The following is a 25,172-nucleotide window of genomic DNA, read 5'->3' on the forward strand; positions in this document are numbered from 1 at the left end:
TTTTTAAAAAAAAAGGTTTTTTTCATTTTAAAGAGAAAAAAACAAAATTTCAAAACATGATAAGAGGAAAGTAACAACGGTTAATACATTGGGTACTGTTATTTTGAAATTAGTTACTCAGGGTACAAGATATAGGCATTTAATTTTCCAAACAATATTAACATAAACCTTTGTTTCAATGAACTAAGAGAAATGAATAGTATAACCACTCTCTCTCTCTGTCTTTCTATATGTATATATATATATATATTGCTTTCCCCTTCCTTCTTTTCTCCATTCCCCCATCCCAGTTTCTCTTTCCTTTTGAAGTTTCTTCCCATTTTACAATGTCTATTGTACATTTCAGATCTTATTTACTCTCCCAGCTGCTCACACTAGGGAGACAATATGATGTTTATACATGTGTGTCTGGTTTATTTCACTTATGAGTATGGCGTCAAATTGCATCCATTTACCCATAAATGGACCTCTATTATCTTTCATCTAGAATACTTCACTAGCATTTCCCCTTCTTTTAAGTCATCCTTCCCCATTTCCCCTTCTTCTAAGTAGTGTCAGCCCCATAAACGTCCTAACCAACAAATAAAATATATTAATTTCCAGTTGCCTAAAATGTTTATCGCACTCCTCAGCCATAAAGCCCATAAGATCCAAAAATGGAAGTTTACATTCTTTAACCTGTCATTCAAGGTTTGTCACAATTGGTTTCCAAGCTATCATTTCCAGACCGAAGATCACACAACAGAAAACCGTCCCCTTTTTTAACGTAATTACTTTCTGCGTCTGTCTCTCTGAGCATCCCTTTCATCACATGGAGGACTCTGCACATTTGTAGTGACTATTCTTCAAGTTCTAGTTCAAAAAGCACGTCCTCTGTGAGGCTTTACTGTCACTGAAAGATAGAAGTTTCTTCCCTTCTTGGTACTCTTATGACCTATTTGCCAACAAGCTACTGTTCAAATAAACACGTTAAACTGTAGCTATTTCAATAATTTCACACCATCCATAACATATTCTAAGTATTAGAAATGCCTTGAATGAACTAATAAAGGAAGACAGGAAGGAATGAACACTGTCTCACTATTAAGTAGTATAGAAACCTTGACTTCCATCATGTAAAAACTAAGCATGTTATTTATCATATTGTAGGTGCTTAAAAGTGGTCTTAACATTATACATTATTGATATTTCTACTGCGTGAAAAAGATACTGACTCCCTTTAAATAACAAGAAAAATATGAAGAATAGAAGGATCTGAGTAAAAGGGTAATAAAAATATCAACAGTAAAATATATTTTGAAGATCTCCTGTAATACTGCCTGCTGAATCTGCTCACCACCCACCAGAATTGAACAGAGAAAATGAATGATGTAGACATTCAGGGTGACAGAGCACACACAAGCAGTTTTACTGAGCTGTATGCTGTGTACTTGTGGCTGCAGATTGTGCAGGAACACTTCCCTTGTGTTTGTAATGATGTGTGAGATATACTACTAGATACTCATATTTGATGTGAGTAACACAGCTGAATAATATATAAACTGGGACCTCTATCTCTGTAAATTTTATGGGCTCAGATTCTGAAAACATATTGCTATCACTTCTAAAAACACTTCAATATTCAAGACATGGACAGACATCAGAACACTCATCAAGACCTATTTTTTTTCAGAAATGAGGCTTTAAAAATGTGTGCATGGACTCCACTGAGTTGATGAGGTTTAAGACATGCTCTCTGAGAATAGGACATCTTGGTACAAGAGAAAACAGCATAAAAAGAGAGATTACGGTTCATTTTTCTTTAACATTTTTCCTCAAAGCGAATGTCATAGTGCCCTCATCTGACACATGTTGCCCTATATCCACAGGGAAAGATCAACCTTATCTCTGAAGACACAGCGTCAGAAAGAAGAGTCTTAAGGCCTTAAGACAGGAATGGTTAATACATTGCGTACTGTTCCTTCCAGCTTAGCATCATTAGATGATATCTGTTTGTCCTGTAATCATAGTTCTCTGTCATCTCTACATCAAACCTAAACATAACATTATACAAGTTTACTTGTGTCTTTTGTCCATCACTTTTGAAGGCTCCCTAGTCACATTAATACCATCTAAATAAATTTGTAAGACTTTCTTTTATTAATCTGTCATTTATTATCAGGGCCTCGGCCACAAACCAAGAAATGATTGAGAAAAGATATTTTTTCATCTTCAACAAGATTATAGAGGAAATAGAAAAAACATCTAACCATAAAATGGCTAAATTTACCAGGAAAATGCAGAGAACCATGCATATAGACTAACACAGTATTTCTTAATCCCTTTCAATTCATGTCAGATGCAAAACAAAATATTGTTTCGCTATAGTAAATGGTTGTTATTGTTAGAAGCAACCAGCCTGGAGAGTCTGGCTGTCCCAGTGAGATATGTTTGACGTTTATACGTTACTTCCTCAGATTGATATATTGAAATCCTATCCCCAGAAAGATCCAAGAGATGATATTTGGAGGTAGATAGTGAAAACAGAACCTCATTAATGGGATTTGTAATCTTTTAAGAAGAGACTAAAGAGCTAGTGTTATGGGTTAGACCTATAATGCCCCCCAAATGTCTTATGTGTCTGGAAAGTGTTTGGATCAAGGAGCGCTATAGGTGCTTGTGCTGTCATGAGCGAGAGCCTGATTGGAGGAGGGTGCACAGAGGGTATGTCCCACTCCCCAGATCTTCCCGTTGCTCTTGGTTTCCTGGGGATGAGCACCTTTTTATTTACCTTACCCTTTCGCCACCCTGTTCCTGACTTGGATCCAGTCAAAGATCATTGAAAATATGAACCAAAATAAAGCTCTCCTCCTTTAAGTTGTGGGTGTTGAGTATTGTATTCCAGCTATTGGAAAGTGATCAGAAAGGCTATCTAGTTCTCCATCTACCTTGTGAAGATATGGTAGGAAGATGGCCATGTGTATACTAGGAAAAGAACCCTCAGCAAGACTACTACTACCCTGTTCCCAGATTTCCAACCTGCAGAGCTGTGATTAAGGCCTTTTGTGTAGGCCACCCACGTTACAATATTTTTGTTACAGAAACTTTTCAAGCTGACTAAGACACTCAGCCTCCTCCTGCTAGCTTGAGGCTTGGAGTGTTCATTGGCACAGCATATTCCAACCCACAATGCAGCTGTTTATCATGGATCGCCCGTCGGGAAACTTCAGCCTGAGGCTTTGTACTACATGGAAACTGGAACCAGGCTTGGGCCTGTGCAGTGTCAAACAGCTATACAATAAACAAATGTATATAGAACTGGGGCCAAGAATAGCTCTTGACTGAAGGAAGAATAAATTACAACATAAAAAATCATCATTTGTTTTGGTCTTTGAACCTATATAGCAGTAAAAATAAAATTACTTGAGCATTGTTGGTATTGATTATTCATTACATAGGCATTTTTTGAGTGCAAAATAGGTTTATTTTATTTTGAAGATAAAAAAATTAACAAAACAACAATGAAGACAAAATCAAAACAGCACAAAAACAACAAAAATGATACATGACCTCAAAGCAAAATGATAGAAATTAACAATGGTTGCTATGGCATTTTTGATGGTATTTATATCAGCTTCTATATTGATCACATGTGCCTGGCAGGAATAAAGTCATGCCTACCTGGAGAAAGACATGTTTAACATAAATCTGAAAGAGCTCCGAGTGGCATTCTAACAAATATTAGTTCGTAATCAAAATTTATAACATGTTATTATGGTTTTTTGGGAGAGTTTTTTGTTTTTGTTTTTTGTCTGGTACCAGGAATCAAACTCATGACCTTGTGCTTTCCATGCAGGCTCTGTGCCTCTGAGCTAAATCCCCAGCCCCTATAACATGTTATTATGAATGAACATGAGAGGAAACAGTTTGCAGTCATCTGACACAGTCTCATAGAAACTTCAAAACTGGTACTATTAAAAGAGAATGCAAGAGAAATACAACAGAAGGACTTACAAATGACATTATACAAAATGTGCAGCAGAAAAAGTAATATAAAGTTGTAAGATTTTAATTGAAAGTGCAATAAAAAGACCTAAAAGTAGATTCAACATAGATGAGATAAAAATTAGAGGAATGTGGATCAGAAAAAAAATGGATGAGAGGAGTTAGTAACAAAATATAAAACAAAGAGAGTGAAAGATCAATGGAACCAAGAACTGTTGCTTTGAAAATATCAATAAAATTGGCCAAATTCCGTAAATATTGATTTAGAAACAAATAAATGAAAACAACGAGAGTGCTGAAAGACAGGATAGCACTATATGTTGTGTGGACATTAAAAGAACAGCAAAGGTTTATTGTGAATGTGTTCATAACAGTAAGGTTGACAATGTTGGTAAAATACAGAACTTTTGTTTTTAAACAAATAACCAAATCTAACTCAAGAAGAAATGGTCAGTGGCTCTACATGTAGTCCATACATGGATCCATACCTAATAATTTTCCCGCAAAGAAGTCTCTAAGACAGAATTTAGTAGGTGAATTATATTTTATGTTTAAAGAAAGAATATTCTTCCACAAAACAGAAAGAGGAGATATTTCCATGTACATTTTATGGGGTCTATATATTACTCTAAAACAAAAAGAAGAAAAAGACATTACTTAAAAAGTAAGTAATAAACCAGTATTCTTTATGAATAGAAGCATAAAATTCTGTAAAATTTGGTGATAAGATATAATACTTCTTGACCATGTTTACATCAACCCAAAAGGAATTTATCTGAATACCCACTAGTATAAACAACCCTATAAACAAAAAATAATATAAAAACACAAAGTCTTTTTTAAATAGATGAAGGAAGCAGCAAGAACAAAAACACAGAACTTGCCATGTCAAAATCTGATACATATCAGAGCAAGGGCTGGCCTCCACATCTGCTAATGACGGGGTCTCAGTTTTTTCAACCATACCAGACCACTTTGAATTCTCATGTTTTATGCCGTTGCCTGTGTACATATGCTTACTCCACAGTAGATACAGAAATACTATTTGAATCTTGAACGTATCTGTTGAATGAAGTGACATCAAAGGGGTTTGGAAAGACCATTGAACCAAGCAAGTCCACTTTCATCAACAGATTTCATTTCACTGTGATAATCACCATTGAAACATGAACGTGATAAATTACAATGAAGAAATCTTTTACCTTCAGGAAGTCTTTGGGAAATTCAAAATGAATGCTTTCCTGCATTAACCCAATACCTATTACTTAATGGTTAATATGGTTCTAGGTCAAGATTCAAAAGCAGCTTTACACGTTATAAAATCCGATGTCTAACCTCTGACAATTTGAAGTTAGAGGGAAAAACGATGCATATTCCACAGCTAAATAAAAAATATTTTCTGATACTGTCTAGTGGAAGTCAAGCACCAAAAATATCAATTAGAGCTAAATCTATTTTTAAATTTGTGGGTCGGATTTACTTTATCATGGAATTTCTTATGATTATCAGGTTGAAAAAGAGAAGAAAATTGTGAATTAAACAGTATTGGGGTTTTATGGTTGAGATTTTATGCTTGTCAGTTTTCAGTAGTGTCATGGTGTGGGTAAGCCTTGTATAGAATAATTTAAAAGCCGCTTAAAGTAAACTACATCTGTATTTTTATCGTTTATTAATTTATTTTTGACATACAAGAGATGCAAACAAAATATTCAGAAATAATAATAATCTAGTATTTCTTGTACTGTTCCTTGTATATCTGATATTTTCCTTTGGCATTTGAAAAATGTTCAGAGTAACAAATTCATCCCTAATTTATCGGTGGCATTGTGTCCATGGTTAAGAATGTTGAAAGTGTAACAGAAAATAGCATCACCCTGAACTAGGGTAACTTGTACTTCTACTGAGCTGGCTGTTCGTAGTGCCTGTGAATGTCGCATCTCATCACAATTTTCTTTTCTCTCTAGTCTAAAAGAAGTTTATTGCCAAATGTCCTGTCTAACTATAGAAGCCATGTAGGGCTATAGGTTATTCATTTTTCTTTATGGCTCTTATTCTACGATATATTATTTCCATACTGTGGCAGGAACTGCTCTTTGTTCTCCTTATCTGTCCTCCGCTTCCGTTTTATAATTTTTGCTGAGTGTGCAATTTTCAGATTGGGGTTCCTTCCCTGGAAATCTTTAGTATGATCTTGTGACTAGGTGCTGGCTAATATTTTATCCCAAGTGCTTGTGGCAGCCTCCAGAAATGTTTCTTAGAGGTACAAATGTCTGCTTTGTTCCTTAGTCATTTTCTTTACCCTTCTTATATCTTCCCCCCAGGAAGTTCACGATACCATCTTGGATCATGCAACTGGGGACCAGGAAGTGTTGCCTAAGACAGTGAGTTCTATAATACATCAGTTGAAAATCATGTGTACATACATGCAAATTTACATACATATGTGCCTATATACTTAACTACATAGGTATGTTCTTTAAGTGCTACCTCCAATCATTTCTAAAATAAGATATGGTATCCAATAAAACCATATACGTGCCTTAAAACTTTGTACAGAGATCCAGAAAACATAAACTAGATTTTGCATAGCTGGCAGAAAGCAGCCCACAGTAACTGTGCTACTGAGGCTTGTACTAATCATCAAATCTTTAATGTGGACATTTACCAAGAAGAACAGTGCATTGAAAGTTTTAATTTATCTGAAATAGGTTATAACACATTAATATAAATTGAAATCTTACCTGTATATGCTAGCAAGATTATATAATATAATTTCTAGAATATTAAAATGTTACCTGTATTAGAGGAAAATGGAGTTTTACATCCATACTTTATTCTACTATGCACACAGCCTAAATTACTAAGGCATTTAAAAAATAGTAGTGTGTTTATATATGCAGTCTAAGCCATAGAAAACACTTAAAAAGTAGCTAACGCATGCACATATTTAAATGAACTTTCTTTGGAAAGGCAATAAAGATGCCAAAATTAAAGTCTTTTCACAAACAGCTGCTCAAGCAATTTCCCAGAATAAACAATAATTTATGCTAAGTGAACAGTAAAGAACTGAATTTCATCCAGTTCAATTGTTTTGTACTATCCAGGGTAAGCAGGGAAATAGGCTAGTTACAAATTGTTTTGAACTGATAAATGTGTGTTCTCCTGTGTTCAGTGCAAGTCTATGTAATAAAAAATTCCAATTCTTCAATTTCCAAGCTGATCTATATTTTCACTCTGAATTTTGGATCACGGCTGCAAAACAACGTGAAAACTACTACTGCAGCATCTGCGAGAAACATCCTCTGGGTAGTCCCCCTGTGAAAGTTTCACAACATCGTTACCCAGCAACTACATCTGCAATGGAACCTAAGATAATTCTTTCATACAATATATCATACAATATATCACAGAAAGAGTATTCTCTAATGAGTTTGTCCAATATAAATATATTTTTCCAATATAAATATTAGCCAAAACATCCCAGAAAAGTGAGACATAGTCATTTTATGAAGTTGATGAAGTATGATTTATAAAACAATCAAGAATTATTCTATTGGGAAGATATCAATGGAAATCATTATGTAGTGTGTATATATATATATATATATATATATATATATATATATATGAACTTCTTTTTTCTTCCCTATTTACATATTAGTCAAGTCACCAAGTTCTCTATTTAGTGATGTTTTACAGGGGTTTCCAGGGTTAAAACTTTCAGTCCCTTCAATCTTATCTTTGTCTCCTTAGTCAGCAGTGTCTGTCATGTCCATCTACCTATGGATTTATATTGTGACTGCTCATTCTTCTCCATCTTTATTATGAATAAGAAATTAAATCGCCATACTTGGAAAACACACGTTTTGGGGCTTTTGTGAAAGCAAGCTCTTTGAAGAGAACAGAAGGGCACAAGGGATCCAAATGACTGAGTAACGAATGGGACATGAGGAAGGAAGAGCAGCTAGTAAACTGCAGTATAGGATTTTAACAAATTTATTTGGGTGGCAATTTTGTTAAATGACAAATGATAAAAATAATTGCTTGATTTCATAATTTCACTAGCAGAGAAAAGGAGAGGCAGGATTAAAAAAGAAAGTAACACAGGGCTAACTATGTACTAAGTATTGTTTAAAACCTACTTTGTATTACCTTGATTATTTTTGCACCACTCAACTGGATTCCAATAGTCCCATGTTTACAGAAGATAAGAATTATGAGAAGTAAGTGAGAGGAATCACAAGCTAGTAACCAGTACCAAGCTTCAAGTTCATCTATTTAAATCTCCTGATTCATGCACTTTACACAAAACATCACTACAACAGCTGCTAGATTATCAAGCCACAAACAATCAAGACTCAGAATTTCTAGGCAACATTTTCATCAACAGATCTTTAAACCATTGCCAAAATATTTTAGGGAGTGAATGACCTGAAAGAAGAACTAATCCATGCAGTCCTTCTTGCTTTACATAATATTTTGTTCTTTTAAATAAATGTGATTGCCATATTCTATTTTAAAAGAGATTTATTGTATAACTCCCATTTAGAAGGAACCTGAAGATTGGACACAAATACATAATACACAATATAACACACAAATAAATACAGTAATTACATATACCCAAAATTTGACTTCTGCCCCCATTTTACTTAGAATTTATAAATATCAGTCAATAAGCAAAGAAAATAAGAGTGACTGAATCTGCATATGGGCATTTAGATGAGGAGTCCTGGTTATGATTTTCATTCAAATTAATTATACAATTATTCTTATCCTTCATAATTTAGCAATTAACAAAAGTGCCATCAGAGTAAGTTCTTAAATATGACATCTTGGGACTCAATAATAACTTCATTTTACTTTTGGTGACAAAGCCTTGAGTCTATTTTGATTAATTAGAATGACTAATTCCAGATTCAGTTCAGATGCATGTCCCTAAATACATATGTCTTGCCTCATCTTATCTTTTCTATTTTAAGCTATCCTTGATAGAGTGGTTAAGCTATGCTTACGAATATAGATGAAAAATCTGAGTGAAATACAATCATTTTCAAAAGTTTAATGGAAGTTGACATGGATTGTGGAACGTAATACCATTTACCCTTATTCAGTCTGATAATATTCCAAGTTAAGTGTTTTCACATTATTGAGATATTAAGAATCCTTAAACATTTCTAAGATGTAGGCATGGACATTATTCATTAGACACCAAAAAGAGAGCTTTTCAATAAACAATAAAGTTAAAAATGTAAAATTAAATAATTGTATGCCTGTGAACTTTTAAAAGAAAGTAACATTGCCAAAACAAGTGATATCAACATATTCTTAATAAATACTAATAATGGAGACTTAGCCTTAAATGCTCCTATCACCTACAGAATACTGATAAAGATGCCAGAAGTATGGGAATATATAAGATGCTTATTTTTATTAAATGAATGCCTACTATGTACCCGACGTTAGATTAAGCTACTTAAATACATAAGTGCTTATTGTCATTCTTAAGAGCCTCCAAAGCTAAGAAATAGCTGCGTTATACAAACAGAAACAGTATCCTCTCTGCTTTATAGATACGGAAACTGTCTCAGTTCTGAATCAAATTGCAAACACATGAGTCTTATTTTATCTATGAGGAAACTGAGCACACATGTAGGTTAGAAACTGATAAGTATAATACACTTTGTAGAAAATTTGGAAGACACTTTTTATGAACAAAGGCTGGGAAAACCATTTTCTTTTGGGTGCAGAACGTTTCTGTTCTTGTTAAAGCAATGAATTCTTAGGCATTTACGTTATTTCCCCCCCCCCTCCGTTTCTGTAATTTCCATTGCTCACACTACAAACACACCGAGCAAACACAAATTCAGACATACCTGTTGGAAGAGGAGCAGCTGGCTCTTCCTTCGTGGAGCTGTAGAATAGCAGACAATTCCTCGTAAGCAGAATGTCATCAAGTGCGATATGACCACGGTGGCCTTTCCCGACTCTGCCTTCAAATTTGAGTTGAAAGTCCTCATCACCGAACAGAGATAATTCTTCTCTCCTCCAGAAATTGCCTTGTTCTTCAGTGAGGTTAAGTAGGACCTTCACGCGGTTTGTGACTGACACCTGGAACAATGTGAGTACTACCGTGCTATTTCCATACATGTGATAGTGAAAAATGACCTGCAACCAAGCAGAGGAATTGCATGTGATGAGCACAATTAACTCCACGTTGTTTTAATTATACCACAATGTTCTCAACTTTATTAACAGATGTGGAAGGAAAATTAAGACTTTCCAGTATATTCTATTGCTCTGTGATTACACTGACACTGTGTGAAGTTAAGTCAGCCTTGAATCACATTTTATATTGTATGGAACACAGTGCAGTAAGGTTTGAATAAAAATTTAACAAAAGGAAACTGAGGTCACTTCTTTCTGTGACACCTAAAAGCAAGATTCCTTGAAGCTCTGATTTGAACATGTCCCACAAAATACAGGTGTGGTGGATTTAATGCCAATGCAACAGTGTGGAGAGAAGGGACATTTCAGAATCAATTAGATCAGGAGGATCCCACTTTCACGAATGGATGAATGTCATTATGGTGACAGTGTGTAAATTACCATAAGAGACAATACAATCATTTTCTTAAAATTATAGAAAACTTCTTTATTTGTGTGATGACATTCTTGTAGAAACATTTTGGTTCTACCAGATTCTCAGAGTTCCACTATATCTAGGCGAGCAGAACCGAAGTTATCAAAATTTTACTTGAAATACTAGAAATGAGCCCTACAAGAACACCCTTGGGAATTTTTCCCTATGTAAAAATTCATTAAAAAGTTTGCAGGAATTAACCTTTTAACATATTCAAGAAGTTTACTAGACTTTTCATTATTCTTTTTTTTTTTTTTTTTTTTTGGTTTTGGTTTTTCTCCGGTACCGGGAACCGAACTCACGACCTTGCGCTTGCCAGGCAGGCGCTTTGCCGCTGAGCTAAATCCCCAGCCCCGTTTTCATTATTCTTACACTGCAGGAAAAAGTCGGGAAATTCTGGTAGAAATAACAGAAGCAGTTAGGAACAATAGGGATTCAGAGCTTTGTAAAGTTTTTGTCTTATCATTTGGGCAAATGAGAGAAAGCAGTGATCTTCACATACAAAATACATTATTAAAATATCAGCAGACATGTATGCCACACGCTTGAGAAAAGGAAAATGAATGTTTAAAATATAAAGAGTGTCATTAAACAGTATATGCAGACCATTATGTGAAAACAGCAGGGACTAAAAATAGGTGAAACATGTAAAGTATCCACTCAAAGTATCATTCCAAGTATCATTCTATGATTCCAAAATACAGTTTCTTTTGATCGACTTTCCAACAAGAACACTACACCTGCTTGTCCTGAGATTGCTGAAAAACCCCAAGCAATACTCAAATGAGAAATGAAAAAGTGCTGGGGCCACCTGTGGGCAGCAGTTATGCAGGCCCGGATGGGTGGCACCCTTCTCTCTGTGTTGCATTCAGCCACTGATGTGATTAGCAGTGTTCTGCTTTGCACTTGTCCTATTTGTGCAACGGATGCGAGGCGTATGTTTTATATCTCAAGGGACACTTCTGAAACTCATTTTATGAATGATGACTTCAGGTTAATATGCAAATGAAACCCACATGTCAATTTCTAGAACACTCGATGACAACATAACCCAATCACATAGCAGCAAGGGTGCATAAAAGTCTGCTACATGTTATTTTTCTCTGGAAGAGAGTCCCTGCTTTTACCGGACATTCTCCTTCTTCAGATACTTCATCCAATCCATCTCTGTCTGCATTGCCCCACTCACTTACCCTTGAAAAGTAGAGGGTGTTAATTTTCTACGCTTAATGGTGTTCAACGAAGTGAAAGGTCAAAAGTGATTCTGTTAAAAAATTGTGAGGTCCTTCTGCTTATTTAATCCTCATGATTTGTACAGGAGAGATCCAGTAGTTCTTAACATGACCTTTCCTTATCTTTCCATATTTAATCTATACCATAAATATTTATAAAAAGAACCATTCATCATTAATTTTTTCATAGCCCAAGTGTATTTCATTATTCTCCTGCAGATGCTTAAAATAGTGAGGACTATACTTTTGGGGCAGGGGAAATGGAGATGGATGAAATCTTTAGTTACTATAGCATGAAAAATCATCTTTGGAACATGCGCAGAAGTATCTACACAGAGAGGTTTAGAAGTCCAAGTAGAATTTTATGTATTTCATATTTAATGATTAGTCAGATTTCTAACTAAAACTAATTTACAATTTTCAAAATTCCTAAAGATATATAAACCTAGATTAATAGAGATAGAGTATCCAGTAATTTGAAAGATAATAAGACATATGAAGATTATATTTGATTAAGACTCAATTTTTGACAACTCAATTAAAGTTTATTGTTACTCCATGATCGATTGCTTCCATCCTGGACTGCAGACAGTTTCCTCTCTTTATCCTCAATGATTATGCCCCTTGTGGGATTTTGCTCTGTGAGAGTTTTAAAAATCAGCTCAAGACAAGACAGAAACACTCCCAAGATAAGCTAAAGGTTTCACACCCATTAAGACTTAAAATAGCCCCAGATATGCCAGGACAGTATTACTTGAAGATAATAAAAGCTAAAGTTATGTAATTTTCTGTGAGCCTGATTTGGTCAGCTAAAAACTTGCTAAATGTAATTGACTTTCTTTTTGTGGTTCATATGTTAAGGAATACTCAAGTCAGAATACATGTGACGAGTGTAGAGATTGCATTTCTCATCGTAAATATAAGCATAGCAAGTTTATTTATGTACCAGTCTCTGACAAGCAAGTTTCCTGTGATGTCTTCTCCAAGTACTTAATTTACATTATATGTAAAGGTAAATTTAGATCCTAATTTAGCTAGCTCAAACCTTTTATGGAATCTAAACAAACAGCCAAGCAAATGATAATGTAAAAAAAAAAAAAAAAAAAAAACCCTGAAAATAGTCATCATGTGAGTCTGTTAGGCCAAAAAGCCCTATTTATAATTTTAACATTTCACAAACACTTCCTTCAAATTTTCACAAGCTAGAGACCAAGTCAAGTTTTTTTCTTCCCTATAGAAATTCTTTTATTTTTATGGTCACATTTATTCTTTCCTTTTTCTTGTAGACTTCTCCACCCCTTTTACTGCTGCTCTATCTGTAATATTGATTATTAGAGATATGTTATTATTATACTGCCTAGTGCTTAATATTTTGTTGCGGTGGTAATATAATTAAATACAGTAAGTACTGAATCATTGAAGGGAACCAACTAGTATTTTCCTTTTTGTGTATGTTATCCACAGTTATAAATAAATTAACTATGAAGTTTTCCAAAATTTCAATAATTTCAGTCATTCTAATGATCCTCCCTGTTCATTCTTACTTCCTCTATGCTCCCTCACCCATCCTAAAATGAATAAATTCAAACTCATATTTGCTCTGACCCCCATCACTTTATTTTGCATTTTTGACTTTATCAACAGTTGTCAAAATACTTGTGGGTTTTGTTTCTTTTTCCCCCATACCTTGCAGTTTTTACTTCTCTTATTTATCACGGGACTTGATATTCTGGCTGTTTTCATAGGTTGCTGTGGATAAAAGCTCTTTATCAAGATGTAATGACCGGATGAATTTCCCAAAGTATGGTCTGCAGCTGGTTCCGTGCTGGCCTCGGAGATGCTGCTGACTTTAAGATTCCAGTCTAAATCATCATCCAGCTCCTGCTCCCACGCACAAAGGTCAAATTCAAAATCACAGCGTCCATTGAAGGCATCTGGAAAGTATTTCCAATCATATGTTAGAAAAAAGGGAAATCTGTTATCTTTAAGGTATCCCATTCCAAATCACAGTGATCTTGCTATAACATGCTATATACAAAACCTTACAATGCTGCCCTGACAGCAACATTTATTGAAAGTATTTTGGTTTGTTCTACACAGATATTTTAATGGCATGTATAAGTTCATTTCTCCAACATTCTGGTCTCAATCTGAAAATTACTTAAAAATAAAAAAACCTTAGAGTTACACACATTTCTGCCCCCAGATACTGATTTAGCCATTATAAGTTATTACTTCTCTTTTCTATCACTGCTTCTCAGGACTTGGTTTTTAAGAAGTTTATTATTCTGCAATAGTGTTTATCTTGGGAAATGTTGCCTACCAAAAGTTATAGTTAATTATTTTAATTATTATTTTACAACAGCTTCACAGTTTAGGGATGGGAAAATTGTGAGATGGAAAAGTATTGTAAAGATATAATAGTATGAATTAATTTACTGTAATAAGTTGCAGAAATTAAATTTGTTAAGTTGTGTAGCATGCCAAATTATCTCCCAGGTGTTCCTTTGGGTATTTTATTATTCACATTGCTCGAGTTGCTTTTTCTTCCATTTCCTGCATGGTAGGAACAATTAGCATTTCTTTAAACGGCTGCAGTTAACTATTAGGCTAACAATGCAAGTGTGGATGTTATAAAATTGATGAGGGTTGTAGTATAAAGGCTGAATCTTATAAAATTATATGTGCATGAAATCTTTAATCCGTAACTTTAAGTATGTCTATGTTACACTATGTAGAACTAGAGAATAATTTGATAACAGGTAGTCACATGTTCAGAATTTATACTCGTTAATGTTTGCCTGATTATAAATGAGTTAAAAATCCATAAAATCATAATTATATGTGATATGGTGTCCAAGAACTAAAAATACTTGAGAGGAATCAATTCCACATGTCAATAAGCGAGCAGAAAAGATTTTTCGCTTCAGGAAAGCTCATCTGAAAAAGTGCTCCGATCTTTAAAGCAATTTTATATAAATGAGAATAAGAATGATTTTGTCATCAAAACACTAAGGGGTCACTCTCCAGCAGAGTGGTCACAGGAAAATAAAGGAATATCCTCCGGAATCCTCAAAACTTTCAGCACAAAGAATTTATTCCATCACACGCTACACAAAGAATTTTCAAATTCTAGCGCATATATAATTGAAATTGCTGTGGCTTTATGAATATACTCAGCATAAATCACATAAAATGTTTGAAAACAAAAACTGCACTCTATGTTCACTGAAGTTAATAAGGTGAAAATTATGAAAAACTGCGAGGCTCATTTGGGGGTATTTAAAACTAGCAAAATTAAAGCTAATTGTATTACACTTCTCACTACTATCCTTGTCAGAAAAATGCACAGACAGCTTAAATGATTATTTTTAGCTTTTTAAGGAATTTTTAAATCTTTTTAAATTTAAAAAAGTATCTGGACTAATATGCCTTAGAAAATTATTTACTTTAACTAATTTCAAGGGTTTTCAAAAATACAGAAAATTTTTCTGTCATCATTTCCATCATCAAATCAAAAGGATGGCATTTTCTATCCAACTGCTAATTAATTTTTAAAATTACATTTGAGACTGATTTCTTTCTTTCCTGAAATAGGTTAAAATGCAGCCTATTTTAGATCAGAACACTAAAGCTAAGTAACTCAGAAAACTGGGAAAACTGAGGACCTTAGTTTAAAATTTGAAATTATTTTCGCTTATTTTTAAAAATTTTTTTCTTTTTATTTTTAAAAAGAAAAAAGATACACATAATAATGAAACCTACTTTCAAAACAGGTTAGTAGGTCAGCTACAATAGTTGATACATTGTGTATTGTTCTCTTCCTAGTAGCTATTCAGAGTACAAGATATAGGCATGATATCTTGTACAAACAATATTTTGCTCACGTCTATTTGTTTGTTAATATGATTTGTTCTTTTATCTTTAAAATAAAAAAAATTAGCACAAAACTTTCTTTTCAGTGAACTAAGAGAAACTAGCTGTACAACTATCTTCACTATGTTGTGTACACATATTTTTCTTTTTCCTTTCTTCTTTTCCCCTTTCCCCCTTCACAGTTTGTCTTTTCTTTTGAACAGTTTCTTCCAATTCACATCTAATGTACATTTCAGATCTTTTTTCCTCGTTCAGTTTCTTACTGAAATATTTTACTAAAACTCACAAAATAGTTTACAGTCCTCAGTTTAGACAATTTAGCTGCTCATAATAGCCCAATTACCATACAGACTAACCTCAAGCAAAGCCATTCATACAAAGAAATATTGGGCAGTGCTGAAAACAGATTTGTCTGAAAAGAAATCATATCAACATTACTGCATGAATCTGCACAGTGCAAATCACATGTTTTCTTCTAATCTTTACTGTGGTTTCAGAGATACATTTTCTTAGAAGCTTTAATTCTGATGAATCAGTAGGAAAAGAAAACAAGTAAGCATAGGCGATGTGAATTTCCCATCACTTAGGGAAAGGGGATAACTTCTAATTTCGTATTTCATTATTTCTCATAGATGCCGAGGCAGAAATGTAGCACATATTTCTGTGAGCAGGTTCCTATTAGCATTCTATGGCACAATTAATGCCAGCACAAGAAAGGCACACCATAAACTATGAAGATGATCGCCTTTGTCTAAGGCTACATCCTCTGTCCATCCAGTTCCTCCTTTCCACACACTATCATTTAGGTAGTGATAAATAACTTTGTAAGCACAAAGTATGTTTCACCTTAAATGGCATAATTTTGAAAGAACACAATCTATTTCTTTATAAGATCCTAAAATCAAATTCCTAAAATTAGGATTTCACTATTCTTTTCACTTATTTAATATAAATTTATAAGCAAATTCTATAAATAAAGCAATTGAGGAAAGCAGGAACTGGAAAGGGGATAATGTGTATTAAACATTATGTGTTTCGGATCAGAGCATCTTCTTTCTATGTGTGATTTTACTTTATCTTCAGATCACCTCTACATCTTTTAATATTCTTATTTTGGCTGATGAGAACGCTGAAATTCAGAGATAACTTTTTTATATTGGATTTTAAGTATCAGAGATATGAGCTGAAGAATGGTATAACCAAGACCCTATAATATTACTTCACCGCAAAATGGCTGAGGAGTTACTGCTATAATAAAATGAGTTGAAAAGTGCCCTGTCCACAAGGAAATGTGATAGGAGATTCCTTTCTGTGGCAGCTACAGTAAGATAGCAATCATCCAATTTTGCTTATTCCTGAAGTTGCATGATGTAGGTTTCCCTTCTTTTACCGTGCAATTGAATAGTAATTTCTATGGGTGTCAATTTGTCATTCAAAGAAAGAACATTGTGCAATCAAATGAATAAGACAGACCCTAAAATTACATCCTTTTTGGGAGATAATTTTAAAGACGTACTAGTACAGTAAGCTTCTAAATTTCCACAAAGACTTCTTCAGATAACAAAGTATATTCTCAAACTATATAAGTTATTTAGGAAAAAGTTTTTTTGCAGAACTAATAACTTCTTGTAGAATACCATACAAATAATACACAAGATTTGCAAATCCTGGTATTAAAACAACCAAGCAAAAAGTATGATTAGAGAAGCTGGTTTCCACTTTTCCATAGGGCATTTTCTTAGCTGTATGACTGAGAAATGATTTGTTTCCTCAGGCTGGAAAAAAAAAAAAAAAAAAAAAAAGAAACACAAAGTTTGGGAACTGACAGTAGAAATTTATTACCTCATTGCAGGCTGGAAATCTGAAGTCAGGGTGTTGGGAGAGCTCTATGATACCTAGGGAACAACCCTTCCTTGCGTTTTCACGGCTGTTAGCAGTTACTGGTCATCTTAGCACATTTAGACTGAGTCATCAGTCCAGTCTATGTTTGAATCTTACACCAACCAATGGATTTAAGGCTTACTTTGATCCACTCTGATCCTATTTTAACTTGATTATAACTAGAAAGACCTTATTTCTGAGAAGGTCTTATTTCTGAGAAGGTCTTATTTCTGAGGTTCTACATGGACATGAGTTTTGGGGAACACTACACAATCCATGTGGACATAAGGGAGGATACCACATAACCCAGTACAAGAACGTTTCCCATCTTAAAGTAAATCTCTCTAGCTTTTAGGATATAGAAGCATATTCTAAAATAATTATAATTTGGCTTTCTTTTTTTGAAGATTATGTCCTAGGTATTGCCCAAAAGTATAAGAAAGAAAATTAAGTAAATTAGTTTTTTTTTCTTGACATGTGTTATGGTTCAGATCTAAAATGTTCCTGCAAATTCTCATGTGTGTGAAGGTGATTAGACTGTGAGGTTTCTATACGCAGCAGAGGATCAATGAATGTGCTGTTAGGAAGCGAGGCTGGCTGGAGGTGGGATACAGGGGAATGACCTCAAAGTGGATATTGTTGTTCGTGCTCCTCCCTGGCCTATCTCTCTCTCTCCCTCTCTCTCTCTCTCTCTCTCTCTCTCTCTCTCTCTCTCTCTCTCTCTCTCATCTGTCCACCTCCTCTCTATCTATCCATCCATCTATCTATCCTGACTACCTGAGTTGAGCATTTTTTTCTCTTCCACGTTCCTTTGCCATTCTGTTTCCACGTTGGAACCAGCAGACCATGGATGGAAACCATGAGACAAAATGAACCTCACTTTTAAATTGTGGATGTTGGGAAAGTGGTTATGACACTTGTTATTAATTTGAGCAGAAATACTTTCATTGTTTCCTACATTACTTTGTAGATCATATTTAGCATGTTAGAGTAATATTCTATGCATATTATAAGAAATAATTATTGAACTAAATATTTTCAGTACCTTCAGTTTATGATTTTTAAGTGACTTATTCATTTGCATGACATTTTTTCATTAAAACCTTTTTAAGATCTAAGACTCTCATTTTAAAATGCATAATATAATTATTATATTACTGAATTTATTTGATAGAGTTTCAGGCTTTGTACATCTTCATTCATAAAGGATGAGCTATACTTTTCTGACCTTTTAGTTTTTTAAAGATTTTATTAACAGTGATATATGAACTTCATGAAATAAATTCTATTATTTTATATGGTTATAGTTATTTCTCTAGGCATTGTCACATCACTAAAGTTGGATATAGCTCAGCAGTATGTACCTCAGGAGAAAAAATTAGAGGACATTTATTGATAACCATATTTGATAATTAATAATCTGTTTTCTGCTTCACTGTTAATGTGGTCATTTTTTGCCTAGAAAATGGACCATTTCACTGACACTTCAAAACCAGCAGCAAGTTATTGTTATCCATGTGGTTAATATTTCCTCTTAGTAAGATATAATTAGTTCCCTCCTTTTAAAATTAAAAAGTGGTAGAGTTTGTCTATTTTTTTAAATAATGTACTCTTGCATTTATCATTTCAATTTTTTCTTTTCCAAGAACTTTTTTCTGATTTTCTTAATTTTTTTGCAATTTCTAATGTTTAAGTAATTTTAAACCTATAGAAAAAGTGCAATAGTCAAAAGTGTCTCCCACGTACTGTTTTTATTAATACATAGAAATCATATAAAAATTAAGTGTCTTTGTTGCACTCTCATACATGAATATAACATACATGATATAGCACAACGCATGTCTCATTTGATCACATGCATCATTTCTATAATCCTCCTTTGCCCTCCTCTTCTTCCTCTCCCTCATCCTCTTCATCCAAATTTTGCTTCTACTTCCTCACTTATTCTCTGTGCACTTATGTGTATTTTCCAGAAAAATCAGAACATAAATTAGAGACACTGTGCAATGTTATCAACAGATCATATTTCTTTCCCATAAACAGATACATTTTATATAGCTGAAATGAAATTTGAAAAAGGAATTTGAAGAGAAATTATCTAATCTTTGGCCCATATTTAAATTTCCTCAATTATCTTAATTATGCCCTTTACAGCCATATTTCTCCCGGGTTCAGGATGCAATCCAGGATCACACATTGCATTTAGCTGTCATGACTATTTTTCATTGGCAAGAGCACTTCCAGATATTTTTTTCCTTACTAGTCCTCAACACATTTGATGAGGCCAAGCCAGTTAGTGTAAAAAGTAGTTGAGTTTGGGTTTGTCTTAGGAATTTTTATGATAAGATTCAGGTTACGCACTTCAGCAAGAATAGCACAGAAGCAATGTTGTGCCATCTTAGCACATCACATCAATGGCATGATATTGATTCATCCTAGAACACAAGATGCTAACTTGGAACATCTGGCTAAAGTGCAGTTCATTCTATTTCTCCACTATAATCACACTTTCTCCTCTAATTCATTTGTAAGCAAGTACGATGAAACGTTTCCCTCATTAAAGTTGAGCAGCTAGTTATGGCTCCCACTAATAATTTCCTTCATTTCATTTTTTGTAGCTGTGGATGGAATATCTGACATGAAATCTACCCTCCCGACAAATTGTTTTTCTTTTTGTTTTTAATTTTGTTTTTTTATTTTTTTGGTATAGGAAATGGAACTCAGGACCTTGCACTTGCCAGGCAGGCACTTGTGCCGCTAAGCTATAATCTCAGCTGGGTCAACAAATTGTTCATGCATGCTACAGAACTGTTAATGATAGGCATTATGCTGTATGGTCGATGTCAACATTTTCTTTCCTAACTTCTTACTATGGTATTTTGGAGTTTTGACTTTTATGAGACATATTCCCTAGTATTTTATGCTTTCACCACTTCTGTGGTTTCAACGTCTTCACCACTTCTGTGGTTTCAATGGTTCCAAAGCTCATTGAAATTTAATTGTCATTTGGAAGGGATTAAGAGGTAGGACCTTTAAGAGGGAAATGGATGGTGAGTGGATTAACGCTGTTATTGAGGAGTGAGTGAGTTATGGAGGAAGCTGGGCTCACTCTTCTGTCTGTCTCGCATGTCCTCACTTGCCCTGTTGTGTTCTGCTGCAGCACCCGGGGCCCTCTGCCCAGACTCCAATAGGAAGAGCCAGAGAAACGTCTATTGTTTACAAATTACTCAGTCTGGTATTTTCTTACAGCAGCTGAAAATAGACTAAAAGCAGTTAGGACATGTGCTCTTCCATGTTTTGAAAGAGTTTGTGAAAGTTGTTTTGAGTTTCATTATTCAAAGTTTACTGATAGATTTCACTGGTAAAGCCAGCTGAGATTAAACTGGGGCTTGTGGAAAAATGTTTTGATATCAGTTTCTGTAATAGATATAATTTTATCCAGATTTCTTTCCATTGTAGAAAGTTCATTTTTAGGGTATTTGCTCATTTTCCCAGCTGTTGAATTTTGAAAGGTTATCATTCATAAAACATACAGTGATATGTGAAAGTTTCAAAGTCAAAGAAAAGCAAAATAATATTTTTTACCCTTCTTTTAAATGTCAATGGGATTTTGGTATATTTACTTTCTTATTACTGACAATTCTAAATTGCATTTCCTCTCTCCAATTTTGATAAATTTGCTTAATTATTTATGTTCAGAGAAACAACTTTGGCTTTCTTAATAGTCTCTGATAGTGATATTTCTTTATTTGTGTCCCAATTTTTACTTTGATTCTGTACAACTTTATTTTTAATTTCTTTGTTTTCCAATCTTTGTAAGTCAGAGGCTTAGACTACTTTTATTTTATGTTTTGATGAAAACACATGCTTTGATGCTTATAAACTGATACCAAAACAACGTAAGACCACAGAAAATCACAAGATAGACTTTGGAAGGATCTTATGGATAAGCTCATGATCTATTTGTTCCACAGAGAAAACTAAACACACCAGTGCTGTGTCTCTGCCATAGTCACACAATCAGCTAGTGACAGCTTGGAGCTGGTATCTCCTGACTTTCATCCTAGTGTTTCTACTATGCCAGACAGTTGTCCAATAGGAGGAAATGTTATTTCCTTCTTAATAAATAAGAAATCATTTGGTGAGGGGAGTCACTTTTCCTGTTCATGATGAAGAGCTTTACACAGTCCATGTTTTCCCAGCAATCACAAAACTTAAAGCAAGGCAGCTGCAGAGGTGAATGAGCAGGTCGTGTTAGCCACCTCCTCTTTGAGTTCTACTAGACCAAATGTAGGGCCCCCCAGTAAGAACCAGAGAGTTCTACTGCTCGCTGGGATGCAGAGCTTACTGAGAAGATGCTTGATAATCATTAGGTAGTGCAGAGCATGAGGTTTATTCCCCAGGGGAAAAGGAATGTAGTCACCACAACAATATGATCTTAACTTTCCTGTGTAGAAACAATATGATCCTAACTTTCCTGTGTAGAAATGGGCTCCTGGTCCATTTTCTGCAAATTCCTGGCACACAATCAACAGTTCTCACACTATAGAAACAAGAGTGTGGACCACACAGCAAAAATGCCCCTGGCCTAGGCTGGCATTGTACTAGAACTTCAGGAGAGAAGTCTACCCTAGAAGTTCATTTACTGTATTCACTCTAGGAACCTCTTAAATATTTATCAAGTTTTATTCTAGTTACCATGAGGAAAATATTCAAAGCCTAAACACCATTTATTTCACATAAATATGTACTGAGTATGAGTAGTGCTCTGGCTGGTGAAGACAGATCCTGTTTGGATGGTGCTTTATCTCTTTCATTTTGTGATCTTGTAGCATATTCTTTGCAGCTCTACAATTGCTCAGTGTGATTTCTGATGCTTACATGTATATATTTACTTTACCTTTTTCTTTTTTTATTAGCACGTGTTTGCAGTACATGATGATCACATTCATCATGGGGAGTTGGTACATGTACATAACACATCCCAATTTGTTGTTAAGCACTTTTAGGTCTTTCTTCCTTTGTAATATAAATACAAAATACAAACTCTTATGCTGCCTATATACCTGCAAATATGTGCTTCATATATTATATCTTATTCTTGTTTTTGACAGAAATAAACCTAGTACTAGCTGTTTACAGATGGAAGAAATCCCTTAATATTACTTCTATTCCAACTTCATAGGTTATTTATTATTTAGTGTTGATCTGTTTCCTGTTTCACTTAGTGTTTCAAACTGTGTTTCATTTATTATTTAGTGTTGATCTGTTTCCTGTTTCATAATAAAAAAAAGTACTTACGACACACACAAACATGCAAAACATTCACACTTACACAAACCCACCAAAAGCACACTGATATTTCATGTGGTTTGATATTTAAAATTTTCATAGGTGTTTCACAGTTGTCTTTTATTTTTAAAATTTTTTCACATCTGTTATGGTTTGTACCTAGATGTTCCCCCAAAGCTTCACATGGTTATAGGTGAAGCCTTTTCAGAGGTGGCTGGAGCTAAAATGTGTGATGCTGGGATTAAGGACGTGTGATTAATAAAGTCACCACTGTTTAACTTGGCACCTGCTCTAAGCCTAGTAGGCCAGACAGACTATAACAGGAGCAGAAAGAAGCTACTCTGGTCCCTGGCTTGCTTGCTTTTGCTGTCTTCTGCATGCCATGCACTCTTTCTCTTTGGCAATGTACCACACCAAGCCACACTGCCTTGGAGCCAAACAATTACGGACTGACCTCCACAAACTGTGAGCTAAATAAACCTTTCCTCCTTTAACTTGTGGGCATTGGGTATTTTGTATTAGCAATGAGAACATTAACTAAGACAACATCCATGTTTAAATTTTATTTATGTCAATGTTCACAAAAATGACAGTGGCAACATATGGAAATTAAATAACACCCTCCTGAACAACCAAGTGGTCACAGATGAAATTAAAGAAGAAACTAGACAGTTTCTACAGTTAAATGATAATGACAGTACAACATACTGGAAATTATGGGATGCAATGAAAGCAGTCCTAAGAGGGAAATTCATAGCAGTGAATATCCATATCAGGAAAACAGGGCAAGCTCAAATAAACAAATGAATGTTGAACCTTAAACTTCTAAAAAATCAAGAGCAGTCCAAGCTCAAAGCTCATATGAGGGAGGAAAATACAAAGATCAAAGCAGCAATGCGTGCACTGGAGCTTAAGAAAGCAGTACAAAGAATCAATGAATCAAAGAGTTGGTTCTTTGTAAGATTAAATAAAATCAACAAATCCTTAGCCAACCTTCTCATAAGAAGGAAAAAAGAAGACTCAAGTCCATGTAATTAGGAATTAGAGGGGTGAAATCACAAGGGACCCTGAAAAAATCCAGATCACCTATACATACTTGGAGAATTTGTATTCTAATAAGATGGAAAATGTGGAAGAAATGGACAAAGTCCTAGATATATATGAATTACCAAAGCTGAATCAAGAGGATAGAAAAGTCCTAAATATACCAGTATCAATCAATGAAATCAAAGATGTAACTAAAAGTCTACCAACAGAGAAAAGGCCAGGACTTGATGGGTTCATTGCTGAATTCTACCAGAAATTTAAAGACCTAGTACCACTAATTCCCAAATGCTTTAATGAAATTGAAAGGGAAGCAATACTACCAAATTCATTCCTGGAACCAAGCATTACCCTGATACCAAATCAGAGTAAAGTCCCAACTAAGAAAGAAAACTCCCTAATGAACATAGATGCCAATCTCCTTAATGAACATAGATGCAAAAATCCTCAATAAGATACTGGAAAACAGAATGCAGCAAGTCATCAAGAAGATTATACACCATGACCAAGTAGAATTCAGGGATGCAAGAATGGTTCAGCATATGTAAATCAATAAATGTAATACAATATATTAACAGAGCCAAGGACAAAAAAACTGTGATCATCTCAACAGATGCAGAAAAAATTGTTGACAAAGTCCAGCATACATTCATGATAAAAACCCTACAGAAAACTGGCATAGATGGTCTTTATCTCAATCTGATAAAAGTAATCTATAACAAACCAACAGCCAACATCATACTAAATGATCAAAAACTGAAAGCTTTCACTCTAAAATCGGAAACAGGACAAGGATGTCCACTGTCTCCAATCTTATTCAACATAGTTCTGTAAACTTTAGCCAGAGCAATTAGACAAGAGAAAGGAAAGAAGTAATGATAGGAAAGGAAGAAGTTAAATTATCATTAACTATGGGTGACATGATACTCTACATAAAAGACACCCAAATCTCCACCAAAAGACTTGTAGATTTAATGCCCAAAACTAGTAGTGTAGCAGAACAAACTTAGAGAGAAATTAGGGAAACAACACCTTTCACAATACCATCCAAAAAAATGAAATACATAGGAGCCAATCTGATGGAGGACATAAAAGACCTCTACACTGAAAACTGCAGTCCTCTCAAAAAGAAGATTGAAAAGGATATATGAAAATGGAAAGGTATCCCTTGCTTTTTGGTAGGAAGAAGAAATACAATGAAAATAGCCACACTTCCAAAG

The 25,172-nt window shown here is 34.4% G+C and overlaps 1 protein-coding gene across 1 annotated transcript in view; it reads right to left on the reverse strand.

Annotated features, from left to right (window-relative positions):
• Positions 1-25,172, reverse strand: part of Malrd1 (MAM and LDL receptor class A domain containing 1) — a 600,954-nt gene that overhangs the window by 286,663 nt on the left and 289,119 nt on the right. Inside the window, exons 25-26 of the mRNA XM_005387237.2 lie at positions 13,546-13,793; positions 9,861-10,152 (exon numbers count right to left, since the gene is read on the reverse strand). Coding sequence (XP_005387294.2) covers positions 9,861-10,152; positions 13,546-13,793 — 540 coding nt within the window. The remainder of the gene's footprint in view (positions 1-9,860; positions 10,153-13,545; positions 13,794-25,172) is intronic.

Source organism: Chinchilla lanigera, unplaced genomic scaffold, assembly GCF_000276665.1.
Source record: "Chinchilla lanigera isolate Chin_1 unplaced genomic scaffold, ChiLan1.0 scaffold00028, whole genome shotgun sequence".
Taxonomy (NCBI): domain Eukaryota; kingdom Metazoa; phylum Chordata; class Mammalia; order Rodentia; family Chinchillidae; genus Chinchilla; species Chinchilla lanigera.